At 33.8% G+C, this 26,747-nt stretch overlaps 2 protein-coding genes across 2 annotated transcripts; one reads left to right on the forward strand and one right to left on the reverse strand.

Moving 5' to 3' along the window:
* Positions 1-6,451: 6,451 nt before the first annotated feature.
* LOC7494074 (gibberellin 20-oxidase-like protein) lies at positions 6,452-8,039 on the reverse strand. The gene is made up of 2 exons (XM_002302550.3): positions 7,573-8,039; positions 6,452-7,457 (listed from the first exon to the last, which is right to left on the reverse strand). The coding sequence occupies exons 1-2, from the start codon at positions 7,923-7,925 to the stop codon at positions 6,860-6,862; spliced, it is 951 nt and encodes a 316-aa protein (XP_002302586.1). The 5' UTR covers positions 7,926-8,039; the 3' UTR covers positions 6,452-6,859.
* A 7,467-nt stretch (positions 8,040-15,506) lies between these two features.
* Positions 15,507-18,811, forward strand: LOC18096355 (rop guanine nucleotide exchange factor 3). Its single transcript, XM_006386538.3, has 8 exons — positions 15,507-15,993; positions 16,434-16,801; positions 16,893-17,009; positions 17,105-17,259; positions 17,340-17,414; positions 17,507-17,800; positions 17,995-18,339; positions 18,427-18,811. Exons 2-8 carry the CDS (start codon positions 16,471-16,473, stop codon positions 18,547-18,549), a joined length of 1,440 nt encoding a protein of 479 aa, XP_006386600.2. The 5' UTR covers positions 15,507-15,993; positions 16,434-16,470; the 3' UTR covers positions 18,550-18,811.
* Positions 18,812-26,747: the final 7,936 nt, after the last annotated feature.

A 26,747-nucleotide genomic window follows, 5' to 3' on the forward strand; every position in this document is an offset into this window, starting at 1 on the left:
GACAGTAGCCATTTGAAATACATTACTTTACAAGAGGCACATGGAACCTTGACTAATGCTGTAATTAGAATTCTTAAGTAAACTAAAATTCATTTTATTTCAGATATTCCTGTAAAATAAGATGTAAATAACCTATAATCACCTGACCAGGTGCAGAATTTAAAATTTGATGTAGGAGAGTATATTGTTCTATTTGCTTTCCCCAACCAGAGACAAGTTGCTGAGTGCCAACTTCAAGCATTCATAATTAACATCTCATTCAAGCATTCATATTCTTCAAGACAACAGCAAAAATGTACACAAAAAGGAAACACCACGTTCCCACACGGTGGACCCCCCAAATAAATCCAATGTATAGCTTTACCGGTATGGACCTTAAAAAGATCAACAAAGTATAATAATTAAAATGATTGTTAATGAAGTTGGAGAAAACTTCTTCGAAGGATATGTAACTTTTCACGGGCAGTTATTGGGTTTTTGAGATTGAGCTGTTTTAACGTGGTTATTAAATTTGAGCTTTACGTGAACCTGCAAAACAAGTTTTTTTGATGGCTCTCGAGACCCCCTAGTTAGTATTTAAGTTAGTATTAATATAGATAAAGAGAAACATTTACATTTACAATGATATGTGTATTTGCATGAAAGATACAAGAGATAATGAGAGGTTATGGGAGAATGTAAGCTCCTCTTATCTCTATGTTTTTGTGAGTGAATTAAGTTCGTAACTTATTGTTAATCACCTAGTAACTCATAAGCTTTTATATATCCAAGAATCTTGTTATGTAATCATGTAGGATGATTACTCTCATGTTGATGGCCGCACTATTAGTGCGAACAGTCACACTATCATTGTGGGTGATTGCATTATCACCTTGTAAAGGGAGGCGTTTAGGTGGGTGGCTCTGGCATGAGCATGCCTTAACACCATTTTGTATGTCTCATCATGTTAGCATTAAATACAAAATCATCCAAGACACGAAAAATAAGGTTAAGTCCCCTAGGGCTTAACCTGATTCCACACCACGTGAATGGTGGGCTTGGGTAATCCTTAATCGAACCTACCAGGATAGGAATGGGTTTGGGTTTGAGCCCCCCTCTTTAGTTGGTTGTTTTAGGCAAGAAGCCCATCACTATTGAGTAGGCTTCATTTTGAAAACCCACTATATTGTCATTGTATTGTGCCTTCTTATGCTTTTTTATGAGGTGTTGCATCTTTATTTTAATCCACTTAAACCTAGGTCCAAGAAACAATCCAAACAAGAGTCTAATTCATAAAAGAGTTAAGTGTCTCATTTGAATTGAGTTCTTAGGAGTTAGAGATAACTACTCAGTTCTAGTTCTAGGAGGTGTCATTAATATTATAACAAGTTAGGGAGGTAAGAGTATTAGATGTAGAGGATAGAAATTCATCTAAGGAGTGACTTGTTCCTGGTGATTATACTAGAGGAGACTGGTATAGGGATTGTTTATCGAGAACCCAATTAAGGAAGCCCTTCAGGATAAAGAATATTTTTCTTGTTTTTTAGAATTTGAGCTGACTTTGCTTTTCTCTGATTTGGTTTGGACTTTTTATAGATGTGATTTTGACAGGTAACCAAGATATGAGATTGAATTGGAGGGTTGTTATAGAATTAGGGATTGAAATAGAAAAGGAAAAGGAAAATATGTCAAGCTCATGACCACTCACGTGCTAATGCATTGAGAAGTGTTCCTTGTTTACTCATGGAATGCGCAGCTACTTCTAGTGGTCAATTGGATAGTTTTTTATGGTGTCAGGTTCTTCTCAAAAGAACAATCTTTATTGTCCAGTGTATGTCAACAAAAAGTCAACGGAAGAGGAGCACATTATTGTTTTGGTCATGCCTTCTTTTTCTTACTTGCTCGAATTTTGAGCGATCTTTTTTTAATTTTAGCCTTGGTTTTAGTTACAAGAGCTCTGGTTTGAGTCGATTAAACACTCATTTTGGGCACAATTTTGGGCACTTTTTTTGTGTCAATTTAGACATGATTTTCGGCCCATTTTTTAAGAAATTTGGGCTCAGTTTTTCAGATCACTTTTTTCCATGTTGGGCTTAGTTTTGCAACTTCCCCTCTGTCTTGGACTTGGTTTTATATTTTTTTAAGGATGGAGGTTACCTAAATGAATAGTGTCTAAATGAAGAGTATACCTGAATAGATACATAGTCTCTTGGAGACCTATGAAGATTTTTCATGGAGACTGTTGGAGGACTTTTCTAGGAGAAATTGCATGGAGGCTTTTAGAGATTTTTCATAGAGATAACTTTCATGAAGAATATCTTGAGTTTAAGCTAAGTCATCTTTATACTTGAATAAAGATCGTATTATACCTAGGTGGGTAATTTTACATGCATAAAGGGGTTGTTTATACCTGAATGAAAAATCACTTAAAGACTTGTGGAGATTTTTCATAGAGATATGGAGTATACATGTGGAGACATAAAGATTTTAGGTGGATACATGAAGATTTTTTATGGATACATGGAGATTTTGCTTAGAGACATGGAGATTTCATGTGAGATATAGAGATTGTGACACTCTCTTTCATATCATTGTAACATGCTCCTTCCTCAAACTGTTTACATGCATTAGGGTCTGGAGGTGGTCGAGATCTTAAGTTACTTTTGAGTGGCTAATAAAGTCTTCATGAGAATCCTCAATTGTTATATTAATTGTTAGAGATCTGGAAGAACTAATGTACCTACTACGTGAAGGTCTGTCATTTTCTAATATCTTGGATTTTTTTTGTTGTCAACCATAGAAAGAGCTAGGAAGTAAAGATAATTGAACTATCTTTTGTTCAATTCTCACAAACAAAACCACTGACGAAGTTTGAGAAAACATCAAATAATTATTGGCCTTTTCATGACTAGTTGATGGGTTTTTAAGATTAAGCCATTGAAGGTGGTTGTTAAACTTGAGCCTTATAAGCACCTACAAAACAAGACTTTTGATGGCTTAAAGGATATTTCGATGCTTAAGTTAGCAATTATATAGAAAGAGAGAAACATTTATAGTGATGTGTGTACATGTAGGAAAGATGAAAGAGATGATAAAAGGTTAAATGAGAAAAAATGAGTTCCCTTATCTTTACGTGTGTTTATGAGTTAAGCTCAAAACTTTCTTTCACTGTTCATCAACTCATAAACCTTTATATACCCATGAATCACATGAATATACTTGTTATGTGATCATACATGATGATTACCTATATTATAGATGGTGGCATTATCATTACTGGTAACTGCACTGTTATTATAGGAAGCTACATTATTACCTTATAAAGCGAGACATTCAGGTGGGTAGTTCTGACATAAACATGACTTAATATCATTTTGTATACCCTATTATATTGAGTCATGCCAATATTAAATACAGAATTTTCCAAGACATGAAAAGAAAAGGGTTGGGTCTTTCAAGCCTAAATCTAACCCTTACCATATGAATGGTATATAGGATTAAGTAAGCCCTTACCGAACCCAGCAAAGTGTAAGTGGGTTAGAGTTTGAGCCCACCCTTTTTTTTTGTTGGTGGCCTTAGATAAGAGGCTTATCACCATTAAATTTGATTCAATTTGAAAGCCCACCGAATTAGTACCCATTCAAATCTTTGTGTTTATTGTGATGTAAAGACTTAAAGTTACATATGAATTATTTTTCAAAAAGTCCCCATTAGAGGAGCATTAATGGGTATACTTTACTGCATGTATATTGTTATTATAATTGTACATTCATGTACCTATTTATAAGATGTTAGGTCTTTGTGTTGATATAAGTGGACCTGGGTCAAATAAAAATTCAAATAGAAGTTCGTTTCATAGGAGAGTTGATGATCACGTTTGAATTAAGTTCATTAGAGTAAGAGATAATTGTCCAGTTCTAAAATGTGTCACAAATGTTATAGCAAATTAGGCAAGTAAGAGTATCAGTTATAAAGGAGATGAATTCATTTAAGGAGTAGCTATACTCAGTGCTTATATTAGAGGAGATTGACAAGTGGGTTGTTAGTTGAAAACCTGGTTAAGTAAACCCCTAATATGAAGAATATTTTTTTTTATTTCTTGAAATCTAATCCAACTTTGCTTGCTGGTTTGGATTTTTTTATTTTATTTTGATAGGTGGCCAAGATCTAGAATAAAATTGGAGAGCTATTGTGGAATAATAAAATAAAATAAAAGGGGAGAAAATATGTCAAGATCATGACACCCAGCGCTAGTGTGTGGAGTAGTGTTTCTCATCAACTCGTGATGCTAATGGCAACTTCTAGTGGCCAATTAGAGAGTTTATCATGGCATTAGATTATTCTTAAAGGAATGGTCATTTTTATCTTATGCATGTCAATTAAAAGTTGGCTGAGGAGGAGCGTCATTCTTGTTTTGCTTTTTACATTTTTCTTTGTTTCTTCTCTTTTGAATTTTGCATCCTTTTTTTAGTTTAAGTTGCAATAGGTTCGAGTTTGAGCCTACTAAACACCTCTTTTGGGATTGATTTTAAGCCCTTTTCCATCATCGATATGGGCTTAGTTTTCCAACCTATTTTTTTCTATGTTGGGCTCAATTATGCTACCTATTTTTCTCCATATTATGCAACTTAATTTTAATAGGATAAATGTTATCTAATAGTGTGTAAATGGAGAGTATGCTTAAATGAAGACACGAGTTTCTCATTGAAACACTTTTTTATGGAGATTTATAGATATTTTTCATGGAGATTGGCAAAGAACTTTATTTGGAGACATTGCATGGACACTTTTAAAGATTTTTCATGGAGATCATTTTCATATAGAATATCTTTAGTTCAAGTTCGGTCATCCCCATACCTAAATAAAGACCATATTATACACAGGTGGGTAGTTGCACATGATCGACGAGGTTGTTCATCGCCTAAAAGAAAAATCACATGGAGATATATGAAGAATTTTCATGGAGAGATGAAGTTTATGTATGGATATTTCACTTGGAGACATGGTGTGTGTGGATATTTCACTTGGATACATAGATATTTTGCATGAAGATAGGGATTTTGTATTGAAACATGAAGATTTTGTTTGGAGACAGAGATCTCATATGGGATGTGTGAATTGTGGCATTTTATTTTCTCTCCTACACATTATTTTGACATGCTCCTTTCTCAAGCTGTAGTTGTCTGTGTGCATTAAAGGGGTGCATCTAGTAGAGATAATGTTGGAGCCATCTGTCAAGGAAAAGGTAAGGCCTTGACTTGCTTTTAGGTGGCTAATAGAGCCTCCATGAGCATTTTTTATTATTGTATTAGTTGTTAGAGATTTCATGGAGCTGATGTATCTGCGATGAGAAGGTTTATTTCTTTCCCATATCCTAAAAGTTTCTAGGTTGTCAGTCATGGAAAAAGCTAGTAAAAAAAGGGAATTGAACTGACTTTTCTTCAATTCCTATAAACAACGCTACGGACTAACAAAGTCAAGGAAAACTTTAAAGGAGTGTTTCCATGGTTGGTTGATGGGCTTTTCAAATTGAGTTGTTGAAAGTGATTGTTGAACTTGGATCTCAAGAGCACCTGCAAAACAGATCCCTTGATAGCTTAGGGGACCTTTTGATGCTTAAGTTAATACTAATGTAGGCAAAAAGAAACCTTTGTGATGATATGTGTGTTTGTAGGAAAGAAGCTAGAGATGATGAGAGCTGAAAGAAAGAATATGAGCTCCCTTTTATCTCTTTGTGTGTTTGTGAGTGAGTTGAGCTCACAACTTGTTGTATATTACCTAGTAACTCATAGATCTTTATATATTCATGAATCATGTGAATCTACTCATTAGAAAATCAAATAGGATGATTACCTTTGTTATGGATGGTCGCATTGTTGTTATAGATTATCGTATTGTCACTATAGACAGTTGCATTGTCATTATGAGCGATTGCACTGTTATTATGAGCGATCACGCTATTACCATATAAAGTGAAACGTTTAGGTTAGCAGCTCTAGCATGAGCATGTCTTAACAAGCCCACACCATATGAATGATGGGCTAGGATAAGCCCTCACAAACCTGCCAAGGTAGGGGTGGGTTCGGCTTTGAGGCCATCCCCTTTAATTGATGACCTTGGCAAGAGGCCATCACCAATATTGAATTGGCTTTGGTTGGGAGGCTCTCACATCAATTGTACAAAAATGTGATGCAATATAAGTATATATTATCTTGCTGGGAGCGGAAGGGCATCCTTTCAAGTGTGAAGAAAAACATAATCATTCACTCATTAATAGAAAGATCAAAGTAGGGTTTGGCTTTAGAAACTGGGCATCATTCTCTGCTTTGCATCGTCTCTTCTGACATTAATCCGTTGATGTCATAAAGGGACATTATGGTTTTGGATGCCCAATTTTCTATGGAATTAAGGCAACCCTGCCAATTATTTCTGACCTAATTGATCGCGAAGGAATAGAAGTTGGATATCCAGATGATCTGTCAAGAACAAATCCATTAAAACTTCTAGATTCTTTTGGAGTTGGCCATTATTGTATCTCCATTTATTGATAGGCCCATAAATACAAGAATTATATAATACACGAACACATAGTTGGAAGTTGGAACTCCAACTGTACAACCTCTTCGACATTAACTACCAACAGGTCATTGCTCTCAGACTCAGCTAACCCCTATTTTGTTGGCTTCTTCACCTCGAACTTGAAATCCCTCAAGACAAACCATTCACTGACTAAGAGCTTAAAAGTTAAGAAAGGCGATTGCTGGAGATATCTGACATAAACTACCAACTTTAAGATCCTAACTTCAGAAATAAAAGATTACCAGTAATATGACCAGATACACGGGGAAGAACTTGAACTTGGATTTTTTAGCCATGACTTTCAGAGACTAATACCAGCAAAATCCTTAACAGTGAAGCCAACCTTTTCAAACTTCCCTCTTTCACTGCTCTCTCTGAACTTCAAATAATCTGAACAAACAAAGGGCTCATAGATTCTCGCATTTCCTTCTCCTACTACTTCATTTGGTGCCATGATGACCTTCTCATCCTCGAAGCACCAAAAAAAGGCAAGAGAAAGACGGTTAACTGGCTTCTTCAAAACGATTCGGTGTTCTGATGATCTTAATTTATCATTGCTCCAAGCTTGCAACAAATCTCCTATGTTTACCACCAAGGTTTCCTCACCTGGACTTATATCCATCCATTTCCCTTCCCTGGATTTCACCTGCAGGCCACCGACTTCATCCTGGTATACGATGGTAACACAACTCATGTCTGTATGCATTCCAAGTCCCTCGACCTCATCTACCAAACCTTTCGGAGGATTGTAATTAATAATCCTCAGATAACCATGGCAATTTTTGAATTCTGACTCATAATACTTATTGTCAAAACCCTCCCCCAAACTCATCGATAAAATCTCCACGATTCTCTTCGATAATTCTGTCATCTTGGTCCCATATTCTTGTAGTGCCGCTCTGTAAGGAAGGAAAAGGAAACGAGAAAAACAAAACGCAAAAAATATGGAAACAATCAGGAAAGAACAGAAAATATAAACGCATAAAGAAAAGGAAGTTTCAATTTTTATATCACCTGAATTCAAAACTCTGTTGGCCAAAAAGGGTATCTGCGGAACTCTGGGCAGATGCAAAGAAGTTTGGTCCAAAAACTCGGAGGCACTCAAAGAAAGGAGAAGCAATGAAATGAGGAGTGTAAGTGTTTATGGAAGAAGAGGGACCAAGTTCGAGTTTTGTCTCAGCAGGGAGGCCGAAGAGTTGCTGTGAAAGTGAATAGAGTTTGTTGTAAAGCTCTTTGGAGATTCCATGGTTGCTAATACGAAAAAATCCCCATTCTTGGCAAGCTTCAGCCAGTGAAGCCAGAGCAGACGGCTGTAGTGGCTGAGAGATATCTAGAATAGGAAGTTCTGCAGAATGGCACTCAGGCATTTTTCCTAGAACATGGAGAGAAAATGTTTGGTTTGTCCAGTTTGATAGAGCTATATATATATCAATAAATGATTGGTTAGAAGAAAGAGGGAAATCATTTTCAACCTTGTTGATCAAGAGAAAACGGACAAAGAAAAGAGAGAGAGAGAGAGAGAAGAGAAGGGCAACACCTAATAAATATATATATATATATAAACTGATGCGACTACAAAAACTGTGCTCTTTAGAGGTGCAATTCACTTGATTTTTTTTTTTGTTACAGAAAGTTATGAAAATGACAAGTAGTTGATTCTTACTGATTGACCAGTATAAGAAATTAAGCTTTAATCAACCAACATGATGTTTGAATCAAAGGCTACCACAAAAGGTTTGACTACGTATAAACAAAGAGATGATAATGGTTGCTAAGTATTATTTTTTGTCAAGTGAAGAAATGAATGGAGGCTCAAAACCAATGACAGACTGTTAGAGAGGTGCCCAGAACACATGGGATGATTTTCTTATACCGTGTTTTTGCATGGATTCTAGAGCTTAAAATTATTGGTCAGAAAGCCTACCAGCACATCTGCTTGTTCATTAAGCTTGTAGAGTCTAGGGCTTATAAAACTAATAAATATTGGTCAAGACAAAAACGTGATTTTGTTGCCACCACTAACCCTAATATTCTTCTCCATTCCGAAATCTGTCTGCATACGATTGAGTGTGTCGCGGGTTCCGATCCAGGCAAGCCGGGTCTTTGCAAGAAACGGGATGCGATTACAGGGGATGATAATGAAGTGCGGCTTGAGTTTCCAAATCTTGTACTCTGCTGGAAGCAATTCATTGACAATTAACCTGATGTTCTGGAAGATATACTAAAGAAATAAGACAGGGATTAAAGTACTATACGTGCGATTCATGCCTGCCCACCAAGTTACATCACAAAACACAAATTAATAATTAAACAAGTATCAAGCCTTACCAAAGAGTGATTAAATTAAATAGAAATTCTAGAAGAGGAAAGGAATATATCAAATAATTACATTAACCAATGAAATAAGAAACACTGATCAAAGAATTACATGAAGATTGAATAGAATTTTATTTTTTTTGTAAAATATAATGTTCAAGTATTGCAAACATGTTTTGAAAAAGAAAAAAAATCTCGTGACTCAGGTCATAGACCTGACTAACATCATAAGAACAATTGTTTTTTTTTTAAGTGATCATAATAGCCTAGTAAATTTTTTTTTTTAAATGAGACAAATTATACAGCTTAATTCTCAACCCATCAATATAGAAGGATGAAATGTGCTAAAAAATGACCTAAAAAATTAAGCTTGTAAACCCTAGTTAGCATGAAAAACTTGTAACCCCGTTAATCAGGGTCGAGCCAACCTGAGTTATACCGTTAAACCTGTAACTCAGGTCATATGTTTGGAATAACCCGATAGAAAAAATAAAAAAAATCACAAAGCCAATTTTTTTATATAAAAAAAATGTTAACCCTTATTAACTTTCATTAGATCTGAAACACCTTATATGAAAAAACCATGAAGCTCAATTCTCATTCAATTTAATGTTGAATGATGAAATTGAAAAAAAAATTCAATTATACAAAAGGATTCAAAATACAAAATCACAATTAAAAGAATGAGGATCAAAATTGAAATACAAAATAAATTTTATTTTTTATTAAATGGTGAAATCGGTGTTTGGAAACGCGGTTTCAACCGCGTTTCTAAAAAAATTGAATATTTTTCTTTTTTTTGCTTAAAATTATTTTTTTAATATTTTCAAATCGTTTTGATGTGTTGATGTCAAAAATAATTTTAAGAAAATAAAAAACAAATATTATTTTGATGCATTTCTAAGCGAAAAGCATTTTAAACCGCAACCTCTACCATACTCCCAAACACCCCCAAAATCGAAAAGAAAAATCAATTTAACAAAAAAAACCTAAAAAAATAAAAATCAAATAAATAAGGATCAAATTGGAAACAATAACATCACAAATTGGAATTGAAATATGAAATTGAAAATAAATTAAAATTTTATAAAATTGTCAAGAACAAAAAATAAAAATCAAAAGAAGAAGGACCAGAGAGGAAATCTCTTTAAATCAGAGGACAACTCTGAAATTTTGCATGACCAATGCGAAAATCATGGGAGAAGAGAGAAAAGAGGGGAAAAAAAATTCATTGGTGATAAATTGTGTCACCACTGACCACACATACTGCCTGAAAAGAAAGACTTTATCACAAAATTTCCAATGACACAGTGGAAAGAGGATTTTGGCCACCAAACATGTTGTCGAAGATTGCGAGCGCCTTCCACATGGAATATATATATATATATATATATAGTTTCTTAACTGACCTGATAATAAAAAAAAAATTATTGTGAAAATACAAAAAATCTTTGAATGTCAGTTTTAATTTTTTTTCAAGAGCATTTTGATTGTTGCATTGTGTTTTCTAATTAGAAATTATTTTATTTATTTCTAATTAATTTAATAATAACTAATATATCTTATGAAAAGATTTCAATGTCCTAATAGATTTTAATTTAATAATACTTTTAGTGTATAAATGCATATTTGTCTATAGTGTTTTTCCATGTTTTGTTAATAAAGTCACAAAAATTGATTGTGTTCCTTAAATCTATACCTTAATATTTATTTATTTTTTTGAAATGATTATTTATGATTTCAGCGCTTGTTAAAATGACTAGGATGTGATTCGTTCTTCAACAGGGGGGAAAAAAAGATTTTCAAGAAAAAGAACTAATTACCAACCGTCATGAGCAGTGATAGGTTCTAGTTCTAGGGCACAGAAATCCATTGAGGCATTGGCCCAGTGAACTCAAGGCCCAGATTCAAAACTCACTCACTTCTTTTCATTTCTCCATAACGATTTCACATTTCATGTCACGTTAAGTTAGCTTGAAGCTTTACGTGCTAACTTTCCAGTAACGCACACAAACCGTTCGATAAAATCACCAAGCGAAACCATCTCCTGAACAGCTCTATAATTTCTTACTATTTCACTCCCACGCTTAAAGAATACCATTATTATGCATAACCAATTGATTTTTACGACAATTTACCATCATGAACATGTAAGATTTCCCCTTTTTTTAGGAAAACAAAAGGCCTGAAAGGCGATTGTGTTATTCAAAACGATGCTTTTGAGTGACCAGAGGCCAAATTATTGGCTTTAGTTAGTGTGATTGGTGCTTTTTGTTCATTTAATTGTCAAAATTAAAAAAAGTTTCTCATGTTTTTCTTGATTAAATGTGGTTTCGAGCTTGAAGTTCAGGTCTTGATTGTTTTACTTGGGTTTTTTTTTTTTTTTTTTTTTATATATAATAGGGGTTCTAGTATATTATTTGATCAAGTAGAACAGAAATATGATGTTGTGTTGTGGAGTGCTATGGCTTCGAGTTTTGTCAAGAATGGGAAGTATAAGGATGGTATTTATTGGTTTAGGAGAAATGCAGAGTTAAAGTTTGGAGGCTACTGGTGCTTGAGATGATCTTAGTGAGTTGTGTTGAGGAAAAGAGATTCGTAGGTTGTTGATATAGATTGTCTTTCTCAAATGTACGATATGTTCATTGTGTATGCAAAATGTGGGGAATTGGAGGGCTGGATTTGGGTTTTTAGGGGAGGTTGGAAGAAGGATTTGATTTCTTGGAAGACTGTAGATTCTTGGTTGTGCTGAGAATGAGTTTTGAGAATGGAAGTTCACCAATTAAGGGATATGGGTTAGATGGATGAGGACTTGAGGGTCTTGAAGCATGTTGGATTGTGGGGTAAAGCTCAATGATGATGTTTCTCTCTCTTTTCAATCTGCCCTTCGTCCATGTGGGCTAGAATGTAAGGGTCATGACTTGTTTATTTCATTTAAGAAAAAGTATGGTCGTACTCCAAAACTTGCACATTATGCTTGCATGGTGGATCTGCTAATTTGGCAAGGAAAGGTTGAGGAAGCTCTTGAATTTGAAACAAAATGCCATTGGAGCCTTTAAAAGAATCTGGGATCTCCTCTTGCCATTTGTAGATCTAGAAGTTGTGGGTCAATGTGGTGGCAGAATTTGTGGGAAAATGGCTTAGTGCCTTGGACCCAGAAAATACCATTTATCCTGAGATTTTGTTAGACTTGTATGCGAAGGAGGTAGATGGGACTATGTGGTGAGGCTCAAAATGTTGGCAGATGGCAAAAGATTAATGTAGAGAGCAGAATGCAGATAAATGATTGTCCACACAAGCATTTCCAATTCATTAATATCAACAGGTAATTGGTCAGTTGATTTCATGTTTCTTCCCTATTCATTACATGGTTCATAATTTCTAAGGATGAGAGTTAAATGGCCTTTTCTTATACACGGTGATTGTATAATTTATGCTGCTCAGATGCTGATATTAAAATGATGGTCATGAATTTTGGAATTACAATCTTGGACTGTTTCTTCATTTGTTTTGGTCATGAGAATTTTGAAATGGTCATTGAATTGTGTATTTCTGTTGGGTGAATTTTCAGTGATCAGTTCAGAAAGGAGGTATACTGTAAATGTAAGGGAGAGTTAGTTAATTAAAGGGTGCTTGATGATCCACTTGAGTATGTGACCATTGAAAAGGGTTCTAATTATAATGGTGTCAGTCTTCACATAGAACAAAACCTAAAGATCTACGTAATACTTAACATGCAATATATAACTTTGGTCAATCAGTATGCATTCAAACTATGAAGTTAATTAAACTGTAGGTCGGGTAAGAAGACCTCTGGAAGCTCTATGTTAGACCACACTAGGCATATGATTTAAAACATAAAATTTGAACTATGTTAGGCTACAGTTTCACTCTGCTCTGAAACTACAAAATGTTGTTCATCATAACAGTCATCAGGTAACAATTTATGAAACTCAAGATTTGATTTCATTGCTTCGTGGCCAATAATTTAGGGATTCATTTAAAACAGCTTTAGCTACTTATTTTGTTTTAACTCCTTTGACAACTCAAAGTGCTATTTATTTAAACTTCTTTTTCCTCCTTTTAAACTTGACCATGAATACTTGTGCAAGTCGTAAAGTAAATGAAACTTTTGTTCTGAGGAATAATAGATAAGATTTACAGCAGAAACTATGGCAGGGTGGTTTTTTGTACGCTAAAAGTAATTGCAATGAGGAATTTCATCTAATAATACTCTCATAGGTGTAGTGTAGAGACTTGATTTCTCAATCCACTAACCAGTTTGTCTTCTTGTGATTTTATTTTGATGTTGTTTTTAATTTATGTTTCATTTGTGATTTAGAATTTACCTATGAAGCATAATAAAAGAGGGGATTAGTAGAGGAACAAAGGAGAGATAAAGATTGGACTCAAATTCATTGCTAATGTAAGCAAACATTTTTATGTGACATCCATCAATTTCTTGTAATTACGCATCAGTGGATTAGATCACTGATCTTACATAAAATCACCATCTTTGGCAGAAAGAAGTACTCCCAGAGAGGACTTTCCATTGTAAATCTCTGGAAATTTTCATGGTGGAGGTTCTGGCTTTATCATATTCAGAGAAATACTAAAAACAATACAGGAAGATTAGAAGTATATTAATTAGATCATAATCTTGAATCATAGTCCAAGGAAAAACTTCCTCACGAAATCAAGATGGATTGAGCCTGTGGGAATTGGATCATATTTTGGTTATCAATGGGGAAAATGTTTCCGTCCAGGAAATCTGTTCAGAACTCATCAGAATATGTTCCTCATTGTAGTTTTCATATTATAAGTTATAATAAAAAAAGCTAAAACATACGGGGAAACATGTTGTTTTTCTCACAAAATGTAATAAATTGCTGCAGTGTTTCTCCATATTTTTTTTTTAACACATGATTTTCTTTTTTTTTTGTTTTTTTTTGTTATGATTGTTTTTAAAAAACTTTTGTTAATTTTATTTTTTAATATTGAAATAGTTGAGAATTTAATTTTATAATTTTTTTTTAATTTATATTGATTTATAAGTTGAGCAACATCAGGTTCTCTCCCCGTGTTATATATATGGTCAACTTAGAAGCTTCTGAATAGTCGTTTCTGTAAGAGTACTTTCTTTTAGTGACTATGGGCAACGGGTCTGAAAATTGTAGCCTGCATCTGTTCAATAGCTGAATGGACAACAACAATACCTTCATTGAGTCCTTGGTTGGTCAATTTTGCATAGGAATACTTTTTTTTTTTCTGGTAATTTTGTATGGAACGGTAGACTTGTTGTTTTGCACCTAAAAGTATGTTCATGCATTTGCTTAATAAAGAAATATTTGACCTGATAATCTTGAGATTTTGTTTCTTTGCCAACCCTATGGAACAGGGAACACATTTGCAAAATGGGATGCACGTCTGTCTCAGGAGTCACGACCCATTTGAGAAATTCTGTGTTTCATAAAAAAAATGTTATCAGGAAATGGATTTCTTTTCAAATTGGTACGAGTTTTTCTTTAGACCGATGGCGAGAGTTCATCAATTATATACGAAGGCTAATGTATTCCACATGTCTTCCAAGCTAACCTCCGACCGAGCTAACAACTCTTTCTTATTAAATTCTAACGTATACAACTAAGGGTTGCATGTTCTTTCTTTCCTTCTTTTTTCTTTTTCTTTTTCTTTTTCTTTTTCTTTTAAGGAATAAAGTTGAGCTGTAATGATATAGATGTTTAAGAATGAGGTTATTTGGTTTTTGTACAGTAGGTAATCACATATACATATTAATATTTTATTTTTCATAGCCTAGAAAGTACATGATTAAAGGTCCTGATATTTACAAAATAATTTTTTTTTTTTGGTTTAAAGATCTTCAGATGATGAAGTCAGTAACTTTTAAATAGAGAATTATATTAAATGAAAAAAAGTTTTAAATTTCAAAAACAAGGATGTGTGTTCTTATTTTGGTATGATAAATATTATAAAGTAATATAAAATTATTCTTGGGATCTCATCTAATAGTTTAAACTATTGAGTTGAGATCTAAATTTTGTTGTTTTGATGGAGTGAGGAGATTAAAGAGTTATTTTCTCGAAATATATTGGGTCTGATAACTTGCAAGATTCACTTGTCGGTGGGTTACCACCTTGTTATTGGATTTTTTAGACAGGATTTTAGGTGATGTAAAAAAAACCTGATTATGAAGTTGTATTTGGACAACTAAATAAGGGGTTCATGGCCATTTTAAGAACTGATGATGAAAGTGTTGTCGAGTTTCATTTCCAATTCGACAAGCTGGTACTGCCCACTTGGAGAAATACAGAGTCTTTGATGTCGTAGATTGAAGCGAACAAAAGGGCACGTTCATTAAACAAATGAAGAGTAGGATTTAGAGTTCGTATAGTAAAAGGCTTTCAACTTTGAGGGATCTCAAGTAGGCAAAAAACGATGGGGGAAACATGGATTTTTTAGAAACTCTTGCCGGTATCTCATGGCTTCTGGTTCACATGGCAGATTTATGACCCAGAATTATGAATGAACAAGGTGTCCTTTCTTCTTCTATTTTTTCTTTCCTTTTGATTTATAGATCAGACGGTCTAAATCGCTTTCCAAAAAGAAAAGGAAAAAAAAATGGTCCTAATTGACCAATTATGTCCCTAAAAGTGTTTTATAAACCCTAAGGTGATTCGAATCAAAATTCACCCTGGCATTTCCTGCACTTCAAGATGGTAGACTTGCCATTAAAATAACTCAAAATGATTCGTTGAATTTCTCTTACAACATTTATTATTCACCATGTATTCAGCACCATATAATAACGCACCGCAAACCCATAAATATTCATGCCCACCATATAAATCTTCATCTCATATCAAGAAACACAACAATCCAACGGTCGAAGTTTTTTTTTTCCCTGATCTCTTAAGATCACGGAGGTATGAGTGCTTGTCCAGCGAAAGCGTACCTTTTGGAAAGAAAAGGCTACAAGAAATAAAGAGAAGAAGAAGCATATGAAGTAGGGAAGTGTTCCAGACGGTACTCATCAATATTCAGCTTACTAGCTAGCAAGTGTCATCAGCTATTACAAAATTCAAATTTTCCCTGTTAAAGGTAAGTTCAAAGCAAAGGAGTTGTTATTAGACCGTTGCTTTTTGTAATAAACCGTTGTCTTTCGATTTTCAAATGTCTGTTGGTTCATTTCTAAAAGATGGAATTTATCAAAGACTGGCTTCTGTTATAAGTTTTGCAGAAAATTCAGTGCATGATTACGTAACGACTTATGATTAAGCCCTTTTGCTTTTTGTAGCTAGAAAGGAGAACGCTTCTTTTTCTTTCTCTGCTCTTCTGTTTCTTTTCTTTGTAATCCTTTCTTCTTCTTCTTCTCTCAATCATAAATTCTGAATTTTAAGCCAAATCCCGGGTGAAAGTATCGGATTCGAGTATTCCTAGATTCCCATCTGTGGATTGTGTTTTGGCAATGATCAAAAGAAGTTATCCAAGTCTAGAGCCCACTAACCAAAGTTCTTAACACTTTCATGGTTATCTTGCAGATTTCTGAGCAATTACGCCACAAGTACTAGTCTTTAAATGGATAATTCATCGAATTTTGACGAAATTTCTGAGCCCAGTTATCAACCCTCACCTTCTTCTTTGGATCAAAATGATCAATCAACCGTGGAAACTCCAGTGTACTCAACAATGAGTGGTGATTCTTTCATGTTCGGTCGGACTTATTCAGAGACCTCAGCCTTTTCTGATCCCATAGATGACAACAGCTATTCAAGTGAACCTTCTCCTTCTCACTGGCCAGTAACCAAATCTGGAGCACAAAATCAGGCTATGTTTGGAAGACTAGAAATGAAGCAACAGAAGCAAGTTGTGGATGACAAGTTGGATGATCAAGAATCAGTTGACTTAGGTGGGGTTACGCATGATAGTTTGTCTTTTTGCTGAAAAATCTGTCCATGTAATGAGCAAGACGGTAACAATTTTTTGCTTAATTATGGCAGAACTTGAGACGATGAAAGAAAGATTCTCAAAGCTCTTGCTTGGCGAAGACATGTCAGGAAGTGGCAAAGGTGTCTGCACAGCTGTTACTATATCAAATGCCATAACCAATCTCTATGGTATGTATGACATCACCTTGATTTATTAAATTATATGGTTCTTTCTTTCTTTCATCCAGTTCTCCATCATTGTTTATCTTTGATGCTTCCTGCAGCAACTGTGTTTGGGCAAAATTTGAGATTAGAACCACTGAAACCTGAGAAGAAATCGATGTGGAAGAGAGAGATGGATTGCCTTCTTTCCGTATGTGATTACATAGTAGAATTTATCCCCAAGTCTCAGAATTTACGAGATGGGACAGCTCTTGAGGTGAAGTTTCGTTAACTATAACCCAAATTTCAAAGGACTTTGTCCTCGCTTATCTCTAACATGATAGATTGGTCTTTCAGGTGATGGAAAGTAGACCAAGATCAGATATTTACATCAACCTTCCGGCATTAACAAAGCTAGACGCGATGCTCATAGTATGAAAAGCTTTCTTTTGCAAGGGATTAGAGCAAACTCTGTTTTCATTTCAGTGTCATATATTCATTATAACTTGGATTTTACTTGACAGGAAGTACTGGATAGTTTCCAAGATAGAGAATTTTGGTATGCAGAACAAGGAAGCATGTCATCGAATTCAACTCGTTCGGGCTCATTTCGCAGAGTTGTTATTCAGCGCAAAGAGGAGAAGTGGTGGGTGCCAGTCCCATGCGTCCCACATGATGGTCTCTCTGAGAAGTCGAGGAAGCACTTGCGACACAAACGTGACTGTGCATATCAAATTCACAAAGCTGCCATGGCCATTAACAGTAGCATTCTTACTGAGATGGAAATTCCACACTCTTACATGGCATCTCTTCCAAAGGTTAGCCTTCTTGCTAATCAAATAACTTAACAAAAATGTAATGATTCTAGATTTCGAGGTCTCAGAGTGGTGATGACTAGCTTCCATTTTCTGAAAAAGCACTATGAAATTATCTCATTCATTTAGGCTTTAAAGAATAGCGAAGACATGTTCCAGTATTGACAGTATGTTATATCAAAATGTTTTTATTTCAGAGTGGAAGAGCGAGTCTGGGGGACACGATTTACCGTTACCTGTGTACAGCAGACGGATTCTCCCCAGACCATCTCCTTGACTGTCTCAACTTAGCATCAGAACATGAAGCACTTGAGCTTGCAGACCGAGTCGAAGCTTCAATGTACACATGGAGACGCAAAGCATGCCTAAGCCACTCAAAATCCTCTTGGGACATGGTAAAAGATCTCATGTCTGACATTGACCGAACTGATAAAAATCATGTTCTAGCAGAAAGAGCCGAGACCTTGCTATTTTGCTTGAAGCAGAGATACCCTGAACTTTCACAAACATCCTTGGACACTTGCAAAATCCAGTACAATCGGGTAAGTTGAGTAATCATTAATCTCACTGCACGATATCAAGTTTATTAATTTTTTATACAGAATTAAATGGGAAGATAAATATTGCAGGATGTGGGACAAGCAACACTAGAGAGCTACTCAAGAGTTCTAGAAGGGTTAGCATTCAACATTGTTGCTTGGATCGAAGATGTTCTTTTCGTGGACAACTCAGTGAGAACCCAAGATCAATAGAAACCGCATGAGTTTCAAACATCAGTGAAATATAAGATATCTTAATCAAGGAGCTCTATCCCAGATCATTGTCCAACAACTTTCTGTAACGCGCAAGTTTTGTAAGGATTAGAGTGATGAGTCTAAGAAATTCCATGTACTTCTGTGTGTAAGAAGTTAAAGGCAGTAGTTCTTACATAGGAAACATTTTCTGTATTGACTCAGATCTTTTGAGCAAGATATGTACATTCCGCATCCAGTTAAGATAATTTTAATTCTGAAACCTCAAGAACTTTGTTTTCGTGCAATCGAGCTTTCAATTCACGGTTCTTTTCCCCCACATACAAATTTGAAACAGAAAAGTAAAGATCAAGTTTTTCCAGCATTAATTGATATGCAATCCATGGAGATAAATAGAGCAAAAGATGATAAAAGAAAACAGGAGTAATGAAACCCATATTATATTCATAACATCATCAATCCAATAAAAGTCTGCAATTCAGGCAACCCTCCTCGCCCCTTTATATCTAACGATATCAACAGAAGTCATGCTAATGGGCCGCTACTACCACTCTGTTTCACACATCAGTCAATGAACCGCTCTTGAGTCTTAAAGGTAGCAAGGGTCGTTTTCTTGGAGCAGAAGAAGATCGCAGAGCATCAATCTTGGACTTGCATTTGTTACGGTCCCCTTTGTTTTCTTCCAAACACTTCTTTAGTGCTTCAGCCCCATCTTTAGACAATTTCTTCTTTGTGCCATCATTAGCTCCAGGACTATCACCACCACTCTCTCCCTTCTCATCATCCATTGTATCTGAATGATCATTCACATTCCACATAAAAAAAATCATCAAGAAAGGTTATTGTACACAATTTTTATTTTTAGAGAAAGAAAACAAAGATCTTTTATCAATAAAAGAAATACAGAAACCTGATTCTTCCATGACTACTTGATTTTCTTTCTTAATACAAACAGAGTACTCAGGGAACTTGGTGGTGAATTATCAACAACCTACCAATTTTCTTATCAGAAAACTATGTAGTTGGTGAACTTACTTGATTTGAGTGAATTGTGATTTAGGGTTTTTCAAGTAGGAAATAGCGGAGTAATTTCAGGGCTGTAACTATAGTGAAGTCATAGGGTGTACAGTGCAGAATATAACAGAGAAAAGCAGAGAAAGGGACTATCAACCAGTCGCGCACCACGCGTTGAGGTATTAAGTATTAACGGCCTGTTTCTTTGTCCAGTTCTCTAACAATTTGTCTCTTTCGGATGAGAACTTTAAATCGAAGATTGTCAATTTCATTACCGTAGGTGATTTATTTTTTAAATTAGAATGTAATATTTTGGTTTCAGAGTATTTTAGGGTGTCATTTTAGGGTTGAATTGTTCTCTCTCTCTCTCTCTCTCTCTCTCTCTCTCTCTCTCTCTCTCTCTCTCACACACACACATATATATATATATATATATAATTCAACAACATAATTCAAATTCAAAATAAATTAATTATAAATTATGCAATACAAACACAATGTCAAACAAATATAATTTTAAAATTTAAAATATTCCTAAATAATCAAGATTAAATAGAATTTTAACTTAAAGTAATTCAACTTAAACAAAATATCAAATCGTTCCTATAGCCCTTATATGATTCTAGCTACTCACCATTGGACCCGCGGACTTTCCAACTCAATGATCTGCTCCTGCAAAGATGAGTGGGCGGTCTTCAGATCCTTGTGTATAGCATGGCATGCATCAAGCAAGTTCCTCTTTTCCTCCAAGGTCTTCTCAAATTCTTCATCTTTAGCTTGAGCTACTACCTCTGTTGATTTAATGGCTTTTTAAGCCTTGAACGGAACATGTGAAATGAAACCAAAACATTCCAGCCGAAATTAACCAGAAAATCCAAAACGGACCAAGATTTGAAATGAGATGAAAATTGTTCCGTTTTGTTCTGTTTTTTGAATTGGTATGAAATGTTTCGGTCATTCCAGACGAAACGGAACGGAATTAAAAACCTTGGCCTAAATAGATATTGGTTAAAATTTAAATTTTTTATTTAAAATTAATTTTTTTATGTTTTTATTATGTGTTGATATCAAAATTTTAATTTTTTATTTGAAATTATTTTATATATTTCTGAGCAAAAAAAAATACTTTAAAAAGTAATAACTACTAGACTCTCAAATATCCTAAAAGTCAAAGCCATATGTGTTGTCTCGTGGACTCCTCTTATGCTCAGCAGTCTCGTCAAAGAAAGGGTAAATTTCATTTCAACATCTAAAGTTCTCTTTTAATGTTTCATCTCAATTTCCTATGTTACCAATAATATATTTTATAGGACTTGAACTTAATTGTCATAAGCGAGGACTAGGCAACTTAGCGAGGATAAAATAAATTGGAGTAGAATCATACAAGGAAAGGAGTTAGTAGTTAGAAATTCAATTAGAAGTTAGTTAGTAGTTAGAAAAAAGAAAATGAATAATATAAATAAAGCAATTGTTAAAACATGAGAAGTAAGGGATAAGAATCTAGTTATTGCAATTCAATTATTTACTTCTACTCTTGTTCTTCTATTTCTTCTCAAATTACAATTCCTTTGTTAATAGGTTATTAATAAATTGGTATCAAATATGCATGTACTAGATCAATAGTAACAAAATTGCAACAAATCATGGTGGAAAACAAAAAAAAATCAAAGCATTAGAGGAACACAGTAAAAGGTTTAATGAACAAATACAAAGCATTTACCAAGAACTACAATATTTCATAGCTGAGAACCAGAAGCAATGGTTGGAACAAACCAAGAAGGATGAACATATTAATTTGTAAATGGAAGTTATGATGACTATTTTTAAGCCCTTCATGGTTAGCTAAGAAGCAAAAAGAGCAAGAAGGGATAATTCAACTTCTGAAGGAATAAATCCTAGCTAAAAAGGTTATAATTTTGGTAAAGCCATTAAAAACCATGAAAATTATAGAATTGGATATGATGTGGCATTATCTAAAGTGGAACTACCAGCCTTTTGGGAAGAAACATGAAAGGGTGGATTAGAAAGCATAAAAAATTATTTAAGATGCACTTCACTCCAATGCATCAATTGGTAGAAATAGTTATTTTTATCTTAAAGGGAAGGCTGAAATATAGTATAAAGGACTTTTGTTAGGAGGCAATGATCTAGCAAATTAGGAAGAGTTTTCCAAGGCAATCTATATAAGGTTTGGTAGCAGAAATGATGTGGTGGAAAAGTTTAATAAATTGAAGCATTATAAAAGGGTGGAGAAATATATGAAAAGATTTTAAAAACTCAAATCTTTGATGAATACCCTCAATTTATTAATGCCAGAATCCTATTATATTTCCAGCTTCAACGATAAGCTCAAGGATGGTAGTAAACCAATGCTCAAGATTCTTAAACCAACAACTTGTTTGATCAAGCTAGATAGAAAGAAAAACCCAATAATGCTTTAGCTAAGAAGAATATATGTGTTCCAATAATTACTTAATCATACAGTATAGGAAGATAATTAGGTAATATACCACCTAAATCTTTTAATCATTCTAAAGCAAAAGTGTCATGTAGTTCAAAACAACTTTCTAAAATATTACATGAGGAAATAAGAAGGTTGGAACAATGTTTTAGGTGTGAAGAGAAATATATCATTGAAAATCAACATATTATGAAAGGAATAAACATAATATAAGGAGTGGAGGATGATAGGGAAGAATTCTTGGGTGTGGAAGAGGATAATAGTAATGAAATTATAATAGAAAAAACCAGAGTTAAAAAATATGAATTGTATTTAAATGTCTTAGATTATAGTTATACACGTAACACTAATTAGAAGTAGTTGCCAAGAAAGAGACCTTATCATTTTAATTGATAGTGGCAACACACATAACTTTATTGATGAATTTATTATAAAAGAAATCAAGATAGTAATTGAGAGGATTGTTATACTTGCTATAATAGTAGCCAATAGAAATGTCATCAGGTGCAATGCCTACAGTCCCAGGTTTATATGGTTTATGCAAGGATATGAATTTCAAACATATTTGAGAATATTGAAATTGGGCAGATGTGATATGGTATTAAAGGTTGATTGGTTGAGTATCTATTTAGCAATCTTATTAAACTTCATTAAAATAAAGTTATTATTTAAGAAGAATGGAAGAATGATCGGATTGAAAGGAATCGTAGAAGAAGCAAGATTATAAATTATCTCAATTACAAGACATATAAGTGTTTGAAGGAAGCAATTTATGGTTTAATTGGACAGTTCTTCTCCATGAAGACGTTTAAAGAACCAAAACAAGTTATGCAGAATTCAAAAGTGAAAGCCTTATTAAAAGACTATAAAATAGTATTTCTAGAACCAAAGCACCTCTTACCTACAAGACAACTGAATCACAAGATTCCTCTAATTCTTGGAGCTAAGTTGGTCAATAGTAAACCCTATTAAGGCTTATTTGTGCACAAGAAGAAGATAGAAAGCTTGGTTAATGAGATGTTTCAGAATGGAATTATTCAACCAAGTTGCATATCATTTGTTTCTCTTGTTTTATTGGTAAAAAAAAAAGAAATATGGCACTTAGAGGTTTTGTTTTGACTATAGACAACTCAATGACTAGATTATAAAGAATAAATTTTGCATTCCATTGTTTGATGACCTAATAGATTAACTACATGACTCTTAATTCTTCTTAAAACTAGATTTAAGATCTAGGTATCATCAGGTGATAATGCATGAAGATGTGCAGAAGAAAACTTTTAGAACTCGTCATGGACATTATGAGTTTAAGGTAATGTCTTTTAGCTTAACCAATGCACCGACCATATTTCAAGCTTTAATGAACCACATACTGGAACAATTATTGAGCAAGTTTGTAAGAGTATTCTTTAATGATATTCTGAAATATAATTTTGTCCTAAAATTATATATCAATTATTTAAAGATGGTACTAGAAACTTTAAAGGATAATCAATTGTTTGTTAAGCAATCAAAATGTCTTTTTTATCAGCAACAAATGGAATACATAGGACATATAATCTTATTAAAAGGTAACCACTGATCTTAGAAAAACAAAAGTTGTGAAGAATTGGCCCATTCCACACTCGATTAAAGAATTGAGAGGGTTCTTATGAGGATTTGGAATTATTTGTAAGCCTTTAATTGAACTATTAAAAAAAACAATTTCAACTGGAATAAAAAGGTTTATAAGGCTTTTTTACAAAGCATTACGTAAAACTCTAATGTTAGATTTTTCAAATTTCAAAAGAATCTTGTGTTGGAGACTAATGCATGCCCAATAAATTAGGTGAGTCTTAAGTTAAGATGGGAGGCCATTTGCCTTTTTTAGCAAGGCATTAGGTCCTAAACATCAAGGATTGTCAATTTATGAGAAAGAATACATGGCTATATTGATAGCAATGAAAAGATGAAGATATTATCTAAAGCATGATCAATTCATCATCAAAATTGATCATAAGAGTTTAAAACATCTTTTAAAATAAAATATTCATACTCATTTACAAAAGAAAGTGTCGGCTAAATTGTTGGGGCTAAGATAACATGTCTAATACACGAAGGGCAATTAGAGTGTGGTAGTTGATTCCTTGTAAAAATGAATTGGTTATAATGAGAGTTTAACAGTCAAATATAGAATAGTTCGGAAAAGCACTGGAAGTTTATGAATCGTTTTCGTAGTAATACCAACATGTTATGATGAGATCAAAGAAACTTATAGCAATGATCCTTAGTTGCAAGGAATTATTGCTGAGACAATGTTAAATACAAGTAGCTGGCCAGATTATATTTTTACAAAAGGCGTTTTGAGGTACAAATATATAATAGTAATTAGGAGGGAAAGAAATTTAAGAGATATTTTGGTTAATACTATACATGATTCATATATTGAGGATCATAGTAACATATATAATTCTTATAAAAATCTCAAATCTATATTATATTAGCCTTCAATAAAGACTTTGGTAAAAAAAAGTTTGTGAATGAATGTAATGTATACAAGCAAGCTAAGTTAGAAAGGGTAGCTTATCCTAGTTTTCTACAACCTTTGCCAACACTAGAGGGGACTTGCAGGAATATCATAATGGATTTCATAAAAGGGCTACCATATTCAAAGGGAAATGATACTGTAATGGTGATAGTTGAAAGATTCATTAAGTATGGATACTTCACTGTATTAACACATTTTTTTACTGCTCAGGGTATGGCTCAGATGTTCCTGGATCATTTATACAAGTTCTATGAATTGCCAACAACAATTATCATAAACAAAGATAAGAACTTCACCAACTTATTATGGAAGAAGTTGTTAGAGGTTAAGTTATTAATGAGCTCTTATTATCATCAGATTGATGGACAAATTAAAATGTCTAATCAATATTTGAAGACTTATTTGAGGTGTATGGCTATGCACAATCCAAAAAAGTGGCTTCATTGGTTATCATTAGTTCAATGATGGTGCAATTCCAACTTCTATTATACCATTAATATGAGTCATTTTCAAGCTTTATATGGTTATCCTTCTTATAATAGGGAATTAATTACACAAGAGATTACTTCAGTGGCTGTGAAATATGTAGTTCAACATGGATCAATTATTAAAGACATAATTAGAAGCAATTAAACACAGAATAAAACAGATTGCAGACAAAGAAAGAAATGAGAGGGAATTTGAGGCGAAAGACCTGGCATACTTTAAGCTACAACCTTATAGACAAACCAATGTGGTCTTAAGAAAATTTATTAAGTTGAATATCAGGTTGTATTGTTCATACATAATTGTACAAGAGATTAGATTGGTAGCATACAAGCTTCAGCTACTAGAAGGTTCCACTATCCACCCTATATTCCATGTCTTTGCTAAAAAAAAAAAATGGAAACAATGCAATAGTTTCCTTAGTATTGCCAGGGTAGATGAATATGGAAGAGTAAAAGTATATCCATTAGCCATTTCAAACAGGAAAATTATAAAGAAAGACAATCGAGTTACGGTAATGGGGCTCATGCAATTAGTGGCGGAATTAAAGGGGGGCAAGTAGGGGCTCGGGCCCCTGCAAAACATTCAATTGAACGTGAGAAGGTGGAATGTGTTTTATTTTAAATAGGTGGGCCCTTACCATAGTAAATATATTGGTAGAGTTTAGTTATGTTTTGTTTTAACTCCTACATGGAAAGAAGAACATAAAGTTGCTGTAACTTTTTAAAACCCTAACATAAAATAAAAGATAGACATAAGAATACAAACAGCAGGTGGAAAAGCCAAAGCAGGCGGAAAATTCACCGATTAATTAATATTTTATCAAACAAAACAAGGTAATTGATTACTGATAACCCAAATTTAAAATTTATTTTTATTTTGTTTTGGGATGTTTGTTAAGAATTTGATGATGTTTTTTTATAATTATGCTATTTTTGCTTTTTCTTTTTTTCTCAGATCTGCTAGTTTTACCAAAAAAAATTTGAATTCTTATTATAGTGATGCTTTTTTTTCTAATTAATTTGATATATTTTATGGGTTTGTTTTGATTATACTTGGATTTTTTTATGTTTTGTTTTTAGCAGAACCACCAAAATTACCAATTTTTTCTCACGATATATGTTTTGATTTTAGGTTGAACCATGAACAAAATAAGAAGAATTGATTTTATTTTTTTTAGAAAAAGAGGAAAAATATTGATAACTCACAGTCTAATGAACCAACTCCAATGTGTAATGTTGAAGTTATGGTTGAGCAGCCCCAATGTACTTTAGTATACGAAGAACCTGCATTGACTAGTGAACCACCTCCTACTAGAATTGACATTGCTCATTTAATTAGATATTCAAGTAATCGTTCTCAAATTTAGGAATACTCGGTTAATCATCAAGATGAAATTTGAAGGGCATACATTAATTTGGGGTCATATCAACCTTTGATGTCTGAATATCCGCTGCCTGATGAAAAACATCCTCGTCGATTTCAATCTCATTGGTTCAAAGGTTATCCATGGCTTGAATATTCAGAGAAAAATACTGCATACATTAATCGTTCTCAAATTTAGGAATACTCGGTTAATCAGCAAGATGAAATTCGAAGGGCATACATTAATTTGGGGTCATATCAACCTTTGATGTCTGAATATCCGCTGACTGATGAAAAACATCCTCGTCGATTTCAATCTCATTGGTTCAAAGGTTATCCATAGCT

Source organism: Populus trichocarpa, chromosome 2, assembly GCF_000002775.5.
Source record: "Populus trichocarpa isolate Nisqually-1 chromosome 2, P.trichocarpa_v4.1, whole genome shotgun sequence".
Lineage (NCBI taxonomy): Eukaryota > Viridiplantae > Streptophyta > Magnoliopsida > Malpighiales > Salicaceae > Populus > Populus trichocarpa.